Source organism: Bos javanicus, chromosome 24 (assembly GCF_032452875.1).
Source record: "Bos javanicus breed banteng chromosome 24, ARS-OSU_banteng_1.0, whole genome shotgun sequence".
NCBI lineage: Eukaryota > Metazoa > Chordata > Mammalia > Artiodactyla > Bovidae > Bos > Bos javanicus.
The window spans coordinates 33049462-33065581 of NC_083891.1; the positions used below are offsets into that span (position 1 = coordinate 33049462).

Sequence of the window (16120 nt, forward strand, 5' to 3'; positions counted from 1 at the left end):
AGTGAATCTTGAGAGATTTCTAAGGAGGCTTTGGCAGGAAGTTTACTTTCTGAGATGTCCCCACTGAAATATATAACATACGATTGCAGTTCATATGGTTGGGTGAGGAATTATGGTTCTTTCTCAAATAAGTCATTGATTCTTCACATTTGACATATGAATAAGAAAACCGAGGCTGCAGAAAGATCCGTTTGTCTTCACAATATGATTTTTCATGATAATATTTTATAGCAGAAGAATTTGAACTGTCACATTTTTATAATTGAAAACTTCTGTCTAGCCCAGTCATAAAAAATTCTTGAAAATTTGCCCTAGTTGGAAACTTTTAGGTTTTCTTAATTCATTATATGTGATATGTTGATATCAAGGGAGTTTCCAGTGGGGTTTTTTTCCTGGTAAAACACTATGAAGTAGATCTGAATTTCAGAAAGGGTTTCTGTCTTTTCTAAAACCAGCTGTCAGATTGTGTACATGCCCCTAGGCATGCTGAGTATAATGCACAGTAATCCAAAACACATGTGTTCATACTCTTCATGTTAATTATCATTTAATTTTTAATTATAAAAGTGACACAACTAAAAATAAAATGTGGAAGTTCTACAAATCTCAGGCTCAACTCTGAACTAAGTCAAATGATTGTGTGTGACCAGATGCTTCATTCTTCCTGGGTAACAAGTTAGGGCTGGTCTTTGTACATGAGCCAGACTGTGCTACCTTGGAAATCCATGGAACACAGGCCCAGGGCGAGCAACTCCACGTTATTTCCATTAGGACAGCTGCAGGTGGCCAAGAGCTTTCTCTGGGAAGAAGACAGTGTTGGGAAGCTTTGGGTTTTAATACAGTTCTGTCATCCAAAATTGACTTTGTGTCAACAACTGTTCTCATTGTAATTAAACTTGGCGTGCGTGCTAAGTCGTTTCAGTTGAGTCTGACTCTTTGCAACCCCATGGGTTAAAATTAACCAATTTCTTGATGCCCAGCCACCCCACGCCCCAACCATCTCCACTGACCTCAGCCTTCCAATCTCTCTCCTTCATTGCCTACCCTTCAAAATGCCCCTCTTTCCCATCACATAGCCCATCCCTCGCTGAAGCCTTACTCAGTCGCGTGCATCCTCCAGCATCTTGTAGCTATAGCAGTGTTTCTGCAAGGGAGCCCTGCCCCCCTGGCACCTGCACCTCACAGTCACCTCTCATGACTGGTCAAAAGCCTATATCTGGGCCTCACTCCAGATCTACTGAATCTGAGGGTGTGGCTCCAAGGGTAGGCATTTTGAATAAACACTCTATGCCCAAATTTAGGACCCACACTGTCTTATGTTTATGATTTGTATTTCAAAACCAGATTCCACATTCTTGCATTATTATAATTAGCTCAAATGTCCAAATACCCATTCATAGAGCCAAACAAACAACACAGCAATCCTAGACGGAGAAAGAAAAAACCTCAGCCCAGCACCTGAGAAAAACCATTAAGGGCTTCAGTTGACCACAGACTCTGAGTCAGTAGTGTGGTGTGGTTAGAGTCAAAGCAAATTCTAATTTAGGCGCAGAGATAAAAGCAAGAGTTGATGGAACCAAGGAATGTCCCGTCAGACCACGTCTACTTTGCAGTGCTCTGTTGAGTCCTGGCATCCGCATTTTAAGAGGTTTGGACAGATTGGCACATGTTCAAAGGAAAATGCAAAGTAGGAGCGTGCGAAGCATATGGAATATGCTGTAGTTATCCCTGCTCTAAATGCATGGATATCTCGTCCAAGAAGGCAGGGGCCCAGAGAGCAACTCCCTAAATACACCTTATTCTCAGAGGCCTATAACTGGGCAGACCCACAGGAGGAAGCTCGTTACCATTCTGGTAATTCCAAGACACAACTGGTTGGTACAGTCTTTCTGTTCTTTGTTTCCTTTATTGAGAGACAAAGAGACGATTTGCATTTGACATGAGAAATTTCTAAATTAATTATAATAACTTAGTCAAATATCTGTAATGTATCTCGAGCAAGTCACCCGAGTATACAACATAGTAATGTCCTTAAGACAAACTCTAGGGATTTCCCTGGTGGACCAGTGGTTAAGACTCCACACTCCCAATGCAGGGAATCCAGGTTCAATTCCTGGTCAGGGAACTAGATCCCACATGCTGGAACTAAAGGAGTTCTGCTGCTGCTGCTGCTAAGTCGCTTCAGTCGTGTCCAACTCTGTGCAACCCCATAGATGGCAGCCCACAAGGCTCCCCGTCCCTGGGATTCTCCAGGCAAGAACACTGGAGTGGGTTGCCATTTCCTTGTCCAATGCATGAAAGTGAAAAGTGAAAGTGAAATCGCTTAGTTGTGTCCGACTCTTCGCAACCCCATGGACTGCAGCCCACCAGGCTCCTCCGTCCATGGGATTTTCCAGGCAAGAGTACTGGAGTGGGGTGCCATTGCCTTCTCCGAGAAGAGTTCTAGGGCCACACTAAAAAGATATTGCATGTCGTAACTAAGACCCAGAGCAGTCAAAACAAAACAAAAGATGAACTCTATCACGATTATAAAGAAAAAAGTAAGAGATCAAAGAGGAAAAGTCAGTTTGTTATTATGTATGGGAAATGCCTTTCCAAAATTCTCAGCACGCGAAGAGCATCTGCCTGGTAAAGTTTGTGCCTGCCCTGTTTCTAACGCGTTCATTCTTTGCGTGACCGCAGGATGGAGGCACCGCCCTGCTGGCCGCCAGTCAGTACGGGCACATGCAGGTGGTGGAGACCTTGCTGAAGCACGGAGCCAACATCCACGACCAGCTCTATGTGAGTGTGATTCAAGGGGACTTCCGGGGAACACTTGCTCTTTGCCTCAGCACACGTAGCATCACAGTCTAAATTCTGATGCCGGAGGTGGCATCTGAGCCGTCAAGGAAATAGGAGAGTTAACTGGATGAGCCTTTTCTGTGTAGAAATCACATCATCTTTATTTATCTTTGCTCTTTTAAGTCTTTCACACATATGAAGTATTTCACATACCTACACAATTAAGATCTTCAAAAATCATGTGATACGTATTTATTTATAACAAGCCCAGTGTATGGACTTGTTGAAAACCAAAATAAACTCTCCTGTTGTAGAGTTCTGTGGGAGGAAGAACACACAAAAAAAGGAAAAATCAAGTTGTTTGGAAGAGAAGTGAGGCTGGATGGAGGAAGACCTCTGAAATATATGCATGCCATTGACCTTGAAAGGCATCCCCTGCCAGCGTGGGTCTGTTTGCAGCTAATTGGCAATTAGCACATTACCCAAGTACTCTTAATGGTCGCTATAATTCTGTAGAATTTACGGCAACTGTTATTCTGGTTTTGGAGTAAGAAGTAAAATATGGGGAGATGAAGTGACTGGGCAGTCTCATGGTGAGGAGTGCAAGAATCTCTGCTTCCATTTATCTAGGAGCTGTTTTTGAGGCTATTATACCACCAGACATGAACCCTGGGCCCAGGAGCACTAGACTTTCATAGACTTGTAATGAGATGTGTGGGTGTGAACTTTTCCATTTGAACATCCTTTCCAGAGTCTACATGGAACCTCTGACAGATCACAGGCCTCTCTGAAGTGTAGAGGAACTAGCCTTAGCCTTGGCACTTCAAAACCTGCTCCCACTCTTTGAGCCGATAGCATTCCTGGTACCGTGACTGAGCTACTTGACCGTGGTCTGAAGGAGTGATTGTCAACTCTGGCTGTACAGGAGAACCACCCAGGGAGCATTAAAAAATTTCACTCCCTGGGTCCACCCAGGCTTCCCCAGTGGCTCACTGGTAAAGAATTCACCTGCAGTGCAGGAGATGAAGTAGATGCAGGTTTGATCCCTGGGTTGAGAAGATTCTCTGGAGGAGGGCATGGCAGCCCATTCCAGTATTTTTGCCTGGAGAATCCCATGGAGGAGCTTGGCGAGCTGCAGTTCATAGGGTTGCAAAGAGTCGGACATGACTGAAGTGACCTAGTACATAGCACAGCATAGAATTTGTACTATTGGATAACATTCTTCCATAAGGCTCATTGCAGCGGCACTTAACTTTAGAAATGTAGGGTTTCTAAACTCTTCTGTGATAGGGTAACCTAAATATTCCATGCTCCAGAACTTCCATTATACGTTTAGACTTTTACCCTTACCTGAATAGTCCAAAATAAATGTTTCCATTAACAACAGTTGAAATACGGGGCCAGGGAGGTGGCATCAATGATTCCTGAAAGCTTCTAGGAACAGAACTGTGTAATGCATGGTAAAAAAAAAAAAAAAAAAGGTAAATCCAATGAGTGCAGGGAAGATCCGTTTTGGAAAATTTGTAGGAGTTAGCACTTCTATGTCACGGAAGCCTTTCTGTGGCAACACAGTAAGGAACAGCTGAAAATTGTATCCCCGTATCAAACATCTGCTTTAAAATCTGTCCAGGCTGATTAATTTCCTAATGATTGCCTTGGGGGGGTCTGACTGCTCTGCTGACACCCAGTGGAAAGCCGGCACCCTCTACCTGGTTGGACTTGCAGGGAAGGTGCTATGAGCGTGTGGTTAGTGTTCCTGCAGGAGGGGTGGTTATTAGCTGGGAGAACTAGTTTTCCACTGCACATCTGAAAGTAACGAGGCTCTCCCTGTCCTGTGGGTGCTGTCTGCATGGAGAGGGCACCTGGCAGGAGGCATACTCTGGATGGACTGATGTACTTGCTGAAATTAACCAGTGGTGTGTCTTTAAGAAAAAAAACGCCCAGAAGATGCAGACACCCAGTTAAAAAGAGAACTAAAGAATTTGGTAACAAGCAGTTACTTTGGGTTTTCCTGCAGGACTGCTTAGTTGGGTATATAGGTATTGTTGGTGTCTGCCGGCCTGGCAGGGAGAAAGTTCATGGACATTCTTACCAGGGTGGGTATTCTGAAAGCATCTTGTGTTTTAAAGCATAGAGAAACTGAAAGTCTGGAGAACATGGATAAGGCAATACAAAAGAGAAAGCAGTAGGGAATATCTAATTAAAAGGATGGGGCTTCCCTGGTGGTGCAGTGGTAAAGAATCAGCCTGCCAATGCAGAAGACGAGGGTTTGATCCCTGGGAAAATCCCCCTGGAGAAGGAAATGGCAACCCACTTCAGTATTCTTGCCATGATAATCCCATGGACAGAGGAGCCTGGTCGGGTACAGTCCATGGCGTCGAAAAGAATCGGACACAACTGAGTGACTGAACAGCAACAAACAAAAATTAAAAGGATACTGTTCATACCCAATTCGTAAAGGCACACAAAATAGATTTGGGGGATTTGGTTGTTTTTTTGTTTTTTAGTTAACATGCGTTTGTGTGTGTGTGGTTTTTTTTAGAGTTTTAATGTTCTAAAAAAATTTAGATTTTTAATGTTCTAATGTGCTTTCTAGAGCACAGGCTCAATAGTTGTGGCGCACGGGCTTAGCTGCCCCGAGGTGTGTGGGATCTTCCCGAATCAGGAATCAAACCTGTGTCTCCTGTGTTGGCAGTGGAATTCTTTACCACTGAGCCACCAGGGAAACCCTTTGTTTTTGTTTTTTAAATGAACAACTTAGCTCTTAGTGACAAAAGGGTTGCAGTGGAAAATTGTATTAAGTGTGTATTTTTTTTATCCTAAATAAAAGAGAGTGGACTCTGAGATCACGCAACAAAAGCAGAAGGCAGCTAATGAGAAAGCTGTGTGGACAGAGAAAAATGATGACTCTTTGGAAAACCAGAGTTTTGCAACTAGATGTATCATAAGCTCTATGACCAAGATTTTATGGTGTGAACAGTCATTGCATATGTTGTAACTCATCCTTATACAGCGGTCTGTTTTAAACTTTACCTTTCAGCCTGACTTAGTGTGATGTTTTAGAACTAGTCTTCAAAGAATAAAATACCATGCATATTAAAAAGAGGGAAGGGAGGGGTGGAAGTGGAAACTTGTATTAAACATATGTATCAGTATTATAAGATCGAATTTCTTTTAAAATAAATAATTTCTTAACACTTTACATTTGCTAACTTTCAGGATGGAGCCACTGCACTCTTCCTAGCAGCCCAAGGGGGTTACTTGGATGTGATTCGATTATTGTTATCTTCAGGCGCAAAGGTCAACCAGCCGAGGCAGGTAATGTTTGCGCGTGCGCATGCGTGTGGGGCGGTGGGCAGGGTGGGCTTGCAGTCCTGCAGCAGCACCTGCCTAAGATAACCAGTCAGATCCGGGTCTCTAAAGCCTTTTTGCCTCTGGATGAAAGTTCATCCTTGATCAAGCTTTCTCCTGTTGTTTGCTTTGGGCTCACCAGGCTGACATCAACATTCAATATGTTTGGTGTCTGAGGTCAAGTACATACTCTGCCACCTCCTGATCAAATAAATGTCGGTGCACTGAGGTCAGGAGAGTAGCTAGACTGGGACACAGGTAAATCGAGGCGGGCCAGGCAGCCTTGCCCTTGCCAGGCCCCTCTGCTGATATGCTGCCTTATCTCTTCCCCACCCCTTCTTGTGCTAAGCCAAAGGTGTTCTTAGTGGGCTCTACAGTTTCGTCTCTCGGATTACAGCACTGTTGAGACTTCATTTACCAAAAGCCAAGATGTCATCTGGAGAATCAATTAACTGATACTTAAAGAAAGGGCCACAAGGTAACTAACCAGGGCTTCCCTGGTGGCTCAGTGGTAAAGAATCTGCCTGTAGTGCAGGAGCCACAGGAGACACAGGTTCGATCCCTAGGTGGGGAAGATCCCCTGGAGGGGGCATGGCAACCCACTCCAGTATTCTCACTTGGAGAATCCCCACAGACAGAGGAGCCTGGTGGGCTACAGTCCATAGGGTCGCAGGGTCAGACATGACTGAAGTGACTTAGCACACGGGCATGCACAAGGTCACATTTATAAACGGTTAAGAACCATCCAAACGTAAGGCTTTATAATTAGCCTCTCTTCTGTCGGAACTATTTCTTCACTAATTCATTTGTTTTTAATGAAACATTTCAGATTAAGGTAACCTTACTTTTAAAGGTAGTTTTCTAGGGAAAAGGGCAAGCTGATGACTTGCCAGGAAATTACACATAGGCAGATTTCCACCGTGATGTGGCCCTGATATGGGAAGGCCTGTTTGCTCCTCAGTGAGTAGCCTTGGGGACCTTGGGGCTTCTCTGGTGGTTCAGTGGTAAAGAAACTGCCTGCCAAGCAGGAGACATGGGTTCGATCCCTAGATGGGGAAGATTCCCTGGAGAAAGAAATGGCAACCCACTCTAATATTCTTGCCTGGAGAATCCCATGGACAGAGGAGCCTGGTAAGTTACAGTCCATGGAGTCACAGAGAGTCAGACACAACTTAGTGACTAAACACCACCAACAACAAATGTAAAATGAGTTGTGTGATGATATGAAAACCAGGAAGTTAAAGAGTAACCCAGCAGTGCCATGGTAACCACAACACACCGCTGCTGTTTTTCATTCCTCAGAAATGAGGATAACCTGGGTGAAGTGCGTGACCCAGCCTGGGAACGGGAGGACCCCGCCCTTGGGTCAAGGGTCAAGTGACATGCCTTCCCAACGACTACATCTAATGCAGCTGTTGGAATTGTGAGCATCTGGCTCTGAAAAGATTGTTATTTAGGGAGAGGTGTTTTATAAAATAAGAATCACCATGGCGGTGGGGGGCCTGTGGGAAGCGAGGAAAATTTTTCTTTCTATAGAGTGCACTAACCCCCTTGTACCCTCAAACCATAATCTTTTTACTGCCTTCCCACAGGCTTATAGTTAAAGGTTATCTACCCAGGTCAGACTAGTCCAGATTCTGTCTTCTCTGAAAGAGTAAACTCTACATATTTAATTCCATTTCAAGAAACAAGAAGTGTCAGAAATACAGAAAAAGTAATATCAACCTCAGCTGACTTTGATGAAAGTTATAAAGAGGTTAGGGCTTCCTGGGTGGCTCAGATGGTAAAGAATCCACCTGCAGTGCAGGAGATGCAAGTTCAGTCCCTGGGTCGGGAAGATCCCCTGGAAAAGGGAATGACAACTCTAGTATTCTTGCCTGGGAAATACCATGGACAGAGGAGCCTGGCAGGCTGCAGTCCCTGGGGCTGCAAAGAGTTGGACATTACTGAGGGACTAACACTTTCACTTCACTTTCATGAAGAAGTTAAAAAAAATCTAATTGAAAGTTTCCATTAAAATGGCCTGCACATGGTAGACATTTACACAGGTAGGACATTTGGAAGCCAATGTTTTATTCTGAAATCTCAGCTGACGCATTGAATCATTGTCTGAATATTCTTGAGTTTACAAAATAAGGACAAGGTATTTGCCTAGTTCAATTTCTTAAAATTTTTGGGTAAATCTGAGTTCTAATTTTTGTTTCACCATCCCATGGAGTCCTGACATTGTATGATACATTATGCCAGGATGTGAATGGAGCTGTGCTGAAATTATTTAGCTAATATTTGGTCTGAGCTGCAGGGTATCCAAATGGTAGTAGGCAAGACTTTTCCTTGTAATTCTATCACTGAAGAACTAACTGAACATCCTTTTAGTACTCTTATAACTCTTGTAAGGAGTCATTAATCATAAAGCAAGTCATAGGCAGGTTCGGGAAAGACTAAATTCTTTTCTTCTGTCTTTTTTTTTTTTTAATTTTTTTATCCCTAGAAAGAGCTTGAAAATTTTCCCTTTTAAGTTGTCCTAAATAAAGAGGTCAAAGTCACAGACACACGTGAACTCCACTGTCATTTAAAACCTCATTTTCAGTTCTGTCTGTGCGTCCTCACCGAGCTGATATGACTCAGACGTTTTTAATCAGTAGCTCAGATGGCTAATTAGTGTGTTTTTCTACCAACAAGGAGTTTCTCAGGTGGTGCCAGCAATAAAGAACTCGCCTGCCAATGCAGGAAACATGAGTTCCATCCCTGGGTCTGGAAGATCCCCTGGAGAAGGGAATAGCTACCCACTCCAGTATTCTTGCCTGGAAAATTCCATGGACAGAGGAGCCTGGCAGGCTGCACACCCTGGGGTTTCAAAGAGTCGGACATGACTGAAATGATTTAGCACGCCTACCAATATACTTTTCCCATCTCAATTCACACAGCCTATTAAAATGATGCTTTCATGGAGTGGCAAAGGTCGGGCTCTATACCTGGAGATGAGGTTCGCCTGTCATCAACTCATCTCTATCTAGTTCTCTTAATGTGCTAATCAGCATTTCTTTGAAACCTGACCAAAAGGTCATCTCATAAAGTACCTTCTCTAATAGAAGCCTTGGTTTGGACGTGTATCCATCCAATCCAAGAGAGATGCTGGGACCCAGATTGGATTGGACCCAGATCCTTTCTCCCGGATTGTAAGCTTGGAGGGCAACCCTGTGGTGGGCACTGGGCAACGTGGAGTCATCAGATGGGTATGGTGTCCTGAGGGCTCTGAGATGGGAGCGGACAGCAATAGGGAGACCCACCTGCTTGCATGTCCTCTGTTCTCAGAAAAGCTGTGTTGACCACCAGAGGACAGCCTGTGGCGTGGTAGAGTTCCCATGAGGCCTGGAAGGCTGCAGTGCATAGTGACCAGTGACTGGGAACTGGAACAAGGCTCTGATGTAGGGCCCAGGCTCCTGGGCAGGACACCAGTCCCAGGAGCATTCTAGGAGTCAAACCCAGACCTCAGGGCTGGGACCAGGGGTGGGGAAAGTGAACAGCTTGGTGGTTATGGGACTATGGACAAGGCAATGAAACATAGTTTCAGTTTTGCTTAGTAACTGTATGACCTCAAGCAAATTTGCTTGCTCTCCCTGAATCTCATTTTTTAAAACTGTAAAACCATGATCATAATGGTATCTTTGCTTTGGGAGTACTGTGAGCATTAAAAAAAAGTAATCCCTGCAAAACTTCCTGCAGTGGCCAGTATATACCAAGGGCTTAGTGAATGTTAGGTTTTGCTGTTTTCATTCCTAGTCCATCCAGGCCTTCCTGCCTCCCTGGAACAGAAAACCCATCAGAAATCAAGGCTGTTCTTTTTTTCTCGTAAGCCAAGCAGTGTCTGTTATCTCAAAGTCCTTTCTTGCCTCTCTCTCTCTCGCTCCCCACTCCTTTTTATTTTGATCGGCTTCCTCTGCCCACTTATTTTGTATGTGGTCCCCAAGTTTCCAGGTCAGATTCCCAAACTCTTGGGGTAGGCATGTCCCTGAAGCTCATCCCTGCTCCCCAGGCCATGGCTGGCCTGCCCATCCTTGGTCTGATCACCTGTGGCTGGGAGAATGGGTCACAGTGTGAACAGTGCAAGCATCAGGTAGCATCTTCTCTAGACTCGTTTGCTGGACCAGGGACACAGAATAGAAGGACACAGTACTGAGAAACGGCTCCAGGTCAGGGCTCCAGGGCTGGTAGCAAAGTTGTCTCCATATTGAACCCCCTTCTGTTACTGATGAGGTTCCTTGTAATCTCTTGCATGTGTGCATGCTAAGTCGCTTAGTCGTGTCTGACTCTTTGTTATCCTATGGACTAGAGCCTGCCAGGCTCTTCTGTCCACGGGATTCTCCAGGCAAGAATACTGGAGTGGGTTGCCCTGACCTCCTCCAGGGGATCTTCAGGACCCAGGGATCAAACTAGCATCTCTTACATCTCCTGCATTGGCAGGTGGGTACTTTACCACTAGCGCCACCTGGGAAGCCCTGAAAGTGAAAGTGAAGTTGCTCAGTCGTGTCCAACTCTTTGCAACCCCGTGGACCGTAGCCCACCAGGCTCCTCCGTCCATGGGATTCTCCAGGCAGGAGTACTGGAGTGGGTTGCCATTTCCTTCTCCAGGGGATCTTCCCTACCGAGGGATCGAACCCAGGTCTCCCGCATTGCAGGCAGACGCTTTAACCTCTGAGCCACCAGGGAAACCCTTGGGAAGCCCTAATCTCCCCCAATTTAGAATAGACCTGGTCTTTAGCACTTTCTTCTCTGGAGCCTGCAGGTGAAGTAGCCTAAGTGTAGGTGCTAGAAAGCAATAGAAACAAAGAGCTAGTGCCACTTAATATACTTATTGCCGTGTATTCCTAGGTGGCTCAGTGGTGAGCAGGTTTGATTCCTGAGTTGGGAAGATCCCCTGGAGGAAGGCATGGCAACCCACTCGGGTATTCTTGCCGGGAAAATCCCATGGACAGAGGAGCCTGGTGGGCTACAGTCCACGGGGTCACAAAGAACCGGACACAACTGAGCACACATGAATGCACATGGGAGAGAATGATTTTAATTCTTTTTTCTAAATCACCTTTGCTGCTGCTGCTGCTAAGTCACATCAGTCGTGTCCGACTCTGCGCGACCCCATAGACAGCAGCCCACCAGGCTCCCCCATCCCTGGGATTCTCCAGACAAGAACACTGGGGTGGGTTGCCATTTCCTTCTCCAATGCAGGAAAGTGAAGTCGCTCAGTCGTGTCCGACTCTTAGCGACCCCATGGACTGCAGCCCACCAGGCTCCTCTGTCCATGGGAGTTTCCAGGCAAGAGTACTGGAGTGGGTCGCCAGTGCCTTCTCCAAAATCATCTTTAAGAGCCTAAAAAGACCAAATTAAATTTAGTCTCTAATACAAATCATGTCATATACTCCCATCTCATGCTGTGACCTCTGTATAAAACTACAGGATACTTGAAAATATTATCTGAAATGGAATGAGGGAATGACAGAGCTGGGAGGAACTGCAAAAGCCCCCTATTTAACCATACATTGGGTATAGGAGCTTTTTGGTGATCAGGCACTGTCAAACCCCTCCAGGCATGGGGATCTCCTTACTACTTCATCAGCTTATTTAATCTTTAACCAGCCTACCTTATCATTCCTTTTTTGCACTGAGCCAGTGTATCACTTGGTATGCAAAATAAGTCTAAACTGTTTTCTACTTGACATGCACAAACAGTAAATGACAGCTGTCAGGATCCCCATGAATCCCGTCTTCAAGCTAAATGTTCTGTTTCTTTTTCTACGTGCTGGTGAAGTTGTAACTTCTACTTCATGCAAGTTTCTTTGATTTAATATACTTTGTATGTTTTTGTCAAGAAGTAATTTAAAACTTATATAAATATTTTTAGATGTTTTTCCTACTCCTTTTCTCCCGAAAAATCTCTAAAAAAGCACTAAACTGACCTGATTGCCATCAGTTTTATTACACTCACCGTCACAATGAAGATTCTAATAGAAGGAAAATATATGAAAAAGCAAAGATTGTGATGTAGAGAAGAGGAAAACCTGTCCTCTTCACAGACTAGATAATCAGCTGATAAATAATTGGATCACATTCAGCTTCCTGGGTTCAAAAATCTGCTTTGGTGATAACATAAGTGGGAAGGAAATCCAAAAAAGGGCATATATGTATGGTATAGCTGATTCACTTTGCTGCAGAGTAGGAACTAACACAACATTCTAAAGAAACTATACTTCAGTAAAAATTAACATTTTTTAAAAAAGGAAAAAATAAAATTCAGCTCTGGAGAAGTAAGCACCAGTAAGAAAATACATAGTTTTCCCCCAAATCTCATTTTCTCAATCAATCCTACCTGCTCAGTCAGTTTTCGCTTAGGGTAACTAGGAGAATCAACTTAAAGTACATGGAATGCTTTGTAAACAAAGTTTAAATTAACTCACTGTTTTTCATGATAAATAATATTCAGGTCTGGTTACCATTTTCTAAGCATCTGTTGGCCACTCCTTGTGCTGAGCACATTTCTGTATGCTTTCTCCTTCACAAATATCTCTGAAGCTAATGTTTTTGCAGAAGGCTGACACCGAGGCTCAGAGGAATTTGTCTAAGTTCTCTCAACCAGGAAGTGGTGACTTCTTTTTCCACCTACCATGACTATTGCAATTAAGGTGACATTTGAGTGTTAGCATCACTGTTATGATATTAATAGTTGCTGCTAATAAAGCACCTCTCAGCACTTCTCCACGTATTAGTATCAATTAATGCGTGTATGCTAAGTTGCTTCAGTAGAGTCCGACTCTTTGCAACCCTATGAACTATAGTCCACCATGCTCCTCTCTGTCCATGGGATTCTCCAGGCAAGAATACTGAAGTAGTTTGCCATGCCCTCCTCCAGGAAGGGATCTTCCAGACCCAGGGATTGAACCTGGGTCTCCTGCATTGCAGGCTGATTCTTTACTTTCTGAGCCACCAGGGAAGCCCCATGTTATTAACAGAGTTTATCTAAAAACAACTAAGCCCTTGGAAAGCTTAGTTGGGAATTAAGGGAACAGCACGCTGGCTTTCTTTCCTTGCCTGCCCTCTGGTGGCCATAACGACAAAGAGCAGATGAACCCAGAGCTGGATGGAGGGGAAAGTGCAATAGCACCTGAGGAAATCTTCTGTGGAGCCCAGACTCCCTGTCCTGTCTCCTGGGGCCCCACCCATATCCCTTGGGCTGCAGCCAACTGACTTTCCCACCCAGCCTGAGCCAGCCACGCGTATCCACGCCACTGTGACTGTAAATGTTCTTCCTTCTACGTAGAAGACCATTTTCCCTCTTTCCCCACCTGGCAAAATTCTAGTCCTCCCTGGAGATCCAGCTCATACCACGCCATCTGAGAAGCTGACCCTGTCTCCCCCACACAGTAAGAGGGTCCCTCTCCAGGTTCATCCTGGGCATGTTGTCTGTACTTTATTGTGGCCCTGCCATCATACAGATATTTCCAGGTCTCTTCTCCACTAGGCTGCATTCCTTTGAGAACTGAGGCCAGATCTTGTTTTTAGTACTCCTCTCGAGACTTAGAAAATGCTTAATAATTGCTGGGTGTTTGAATAAGCAAACAAAAGATTGGTTGAATTCTGAATTGGGAGAATCAAATTAAACAATGAGTACAGAAGTGCTTTGTAAATTCAAAGTACAGATGAAGGTATTATTTATATTGCTAATGATATACAGTGATGTCCCTGATGGTCCAATGGTTAGAACTTTGTCTTCCAATACAGGGGGTGTGGGTTCAATCCCTGGTTGGGGAGCTAAGATTCCACAGGCCTCATGGTCAAAAAACCAAAACATAAAACAGAAACAATATTGTAACAAATTCAATAAAGACTTTAAAAGTGGTGGTGGTTTAGTCTCTAAGTCATTTCCTACTCTTGCAACCCCATGGACCATAGCTCGCCAGGCTCCTCTGTCCATGGGATTTTCCTGGAGTGCATTGCCATTTCCTTCTCCAGGGGATTTTCCCAACCCAGGGATCGAACCCAAGTCTTGCATTGCAGGCAGATTCTTTACCTGCTGAGCTAAAAGGGAAAGACCATGGTCCATATTTAAAAAAAAAAAATCTTAAGAAAAAAGAATATTCAGATTCAGATATGTCTAAGAGGCCCTTGTAGAGCATGAAGTAGGTCAGGGTGTCTCCAGCCTTCTTCCATCCTTTGTTCCAGCACCTCTTTCCCGTATCTCCCCCAAGACAGTGGTGTCAGTGTCCTCTGACCCTCCTCAGCACTACCAGATCCTTCTAAGCTCCTGGTTTGGCATCACCCACCACCCTGCCCAAATACCTCGGTCCTCTGTCCATTTCAGGACAGCTGTGGGCAGTGACCCTGTGGCTGCTGCAGGCGGTACCCTGGAGTGGAAATTATATCCTCCAACAGAAAGTGAAACTCTAGACTCTGTACCTGTCATCTTGCTCTTCAGCCTGCAGCCCCACTGATGAGAAATTTAGTCTGATGTGACTAAAGCCATCTCTTCAGGTTCCATTACCTTAATTACGTCTGAGGTTAAGGTTGGTCAGTTCTGGGTTCTCCCTCCTCCTGCCCATCTCTCCAAGTGACCCAGGTTCTGAGAGGTCAGAGTATCACTGTGGCATCAGGGTGGGGGTGAAGAAATTCTTGTCCGCTTCCTCTGCTGGCTTGTCTAGCCCTCTGGCCTCTAAGTTTCTTGCGCTGGTCCCCTGAAAGGCAACTGGTTTACCAGATACAGGTCCTGCCATCACCTATGCTCTTGACATTCTGTAGCCTTGTCTCCCCGACCCAGGCTCACTCCAGGCTGCTGTTCAGCCAGCACTTCTGATGTCCTGCAGGCAGCCTGGGACTCCTGGGTGGATGTGACCAGGGGTATTGGGGGCGATGTCCAGCATTGTTCCAGACAGCTCCCACAACCATTTCTCTTCTACCCGTGAGGCACCAGCCAAGCACAGAGCTCCTCCAAGGGGCCTGCAGTGTTCCTGGATTTCATCTCAAGAACAGGAGAAAGTTCTTTCCCATCTGGAATTCACCATAACTGATCTGAGTGTTTCTGGCACCCAAACTTACCAACCGAGATTCAACCCAGAGCTGGTGGAAAACACAGACACTCGTGACCCCGCCTCCCTACTCCCTCTCTAGTGAGTCCTTCCTGACACTAGCAGGGTTTTCTAGTTTCCTTTCTGACCAGCAGGAACCACCCTCCTTCCTGTCAAATCCTTCACTGTCTCTGATGTTTCACTTTTCCTTCTCTGGAGCAACACACCTCCGTTTCATGACCCCAGTGTTCACAGGGAAAAAAGAAGCACAGGGAAAATAACACTCAGGAAGTGTTACCAAAACCATGGCTCTGCTGTAGCTGGGCAGCGTGGCAGCAACCCCGAGAAGACACAGCGTCACATCCTGCATAAAATTATAGTCCCTGGAAATGACGAGGTGATGGTGGGGCATTCCAAACACAGAAAAAGAGTGGGAGCAACGTCTTTAGTTTTCTAACACTCAGACGGGCCTCAGAGGAAACCACCCCCTCTTCTGTGAGAATGAGGGGCCCCCACGAAGCAAGGTGTGTTGTGTGAACCTGCCAGTAAAGCAAAGAGGTAGAGTCTGGGGTAAAATAAGGACAGGCTGGCTTCTCCTTGGGCTTCCCAGGTGGCTCAGTGGTAGAGAACCCACCTGCCAGGATGCAGGGAGCCGCAGGAGATGCGGGTTCGATCCCTGGGTCAGGAAGATCCCCTGGAGGAGGGCATGGCAACCCACTCCAGTATTCTTGCCTGGAGAATCCCATGGACAGAGGAGCCTGGTGGGCTACGGCCCACAAGGTCGCAAAGAGTTGGACCGGACTGAAGCTACTTAGCACAGCACGCATAGCTTCTCTTCCCCGGGGCTGTCAAATTTGGTTCTGCCTGGTGTGAATGCAACTCGGCCGCTTTCCACGCGTCTTCCCTGGAGTCCTGCACACCCTTGACTTTTAAGA

At 45.4% G+C, this 16120-nt stretch overlaps 1 protein-coding gene across 5 annotated transcripts in view; it reads left to right on the top strand.

Annotated features, from left to right (window-relative positions):
• The window catches only part of ANKRD29 (ankyrin repeat domain 29), a 47946-nt gene that overhangs the window by 20084 nt on the left and 11742 nt on the right, over positions 1 to 16120 (top strand). For all 5 annotated transcript variants that reach the window (XM_061399751.1, XM_061399752.1, XM_061399753.1 and 2 more), the window contains 2 exons: positions 2683 to 2781; positions 6001 to 6099. In XM_061399751.1, the coding sequence (XP_061255735.1) occupies positions 2683 to 2781; positions 6001 to 6099 (198 nt within the window). The remainder of the gene's footprint in view (positions 1 to 2682; positions 2782 to 6000; positions 6100 to 16120) is intronic.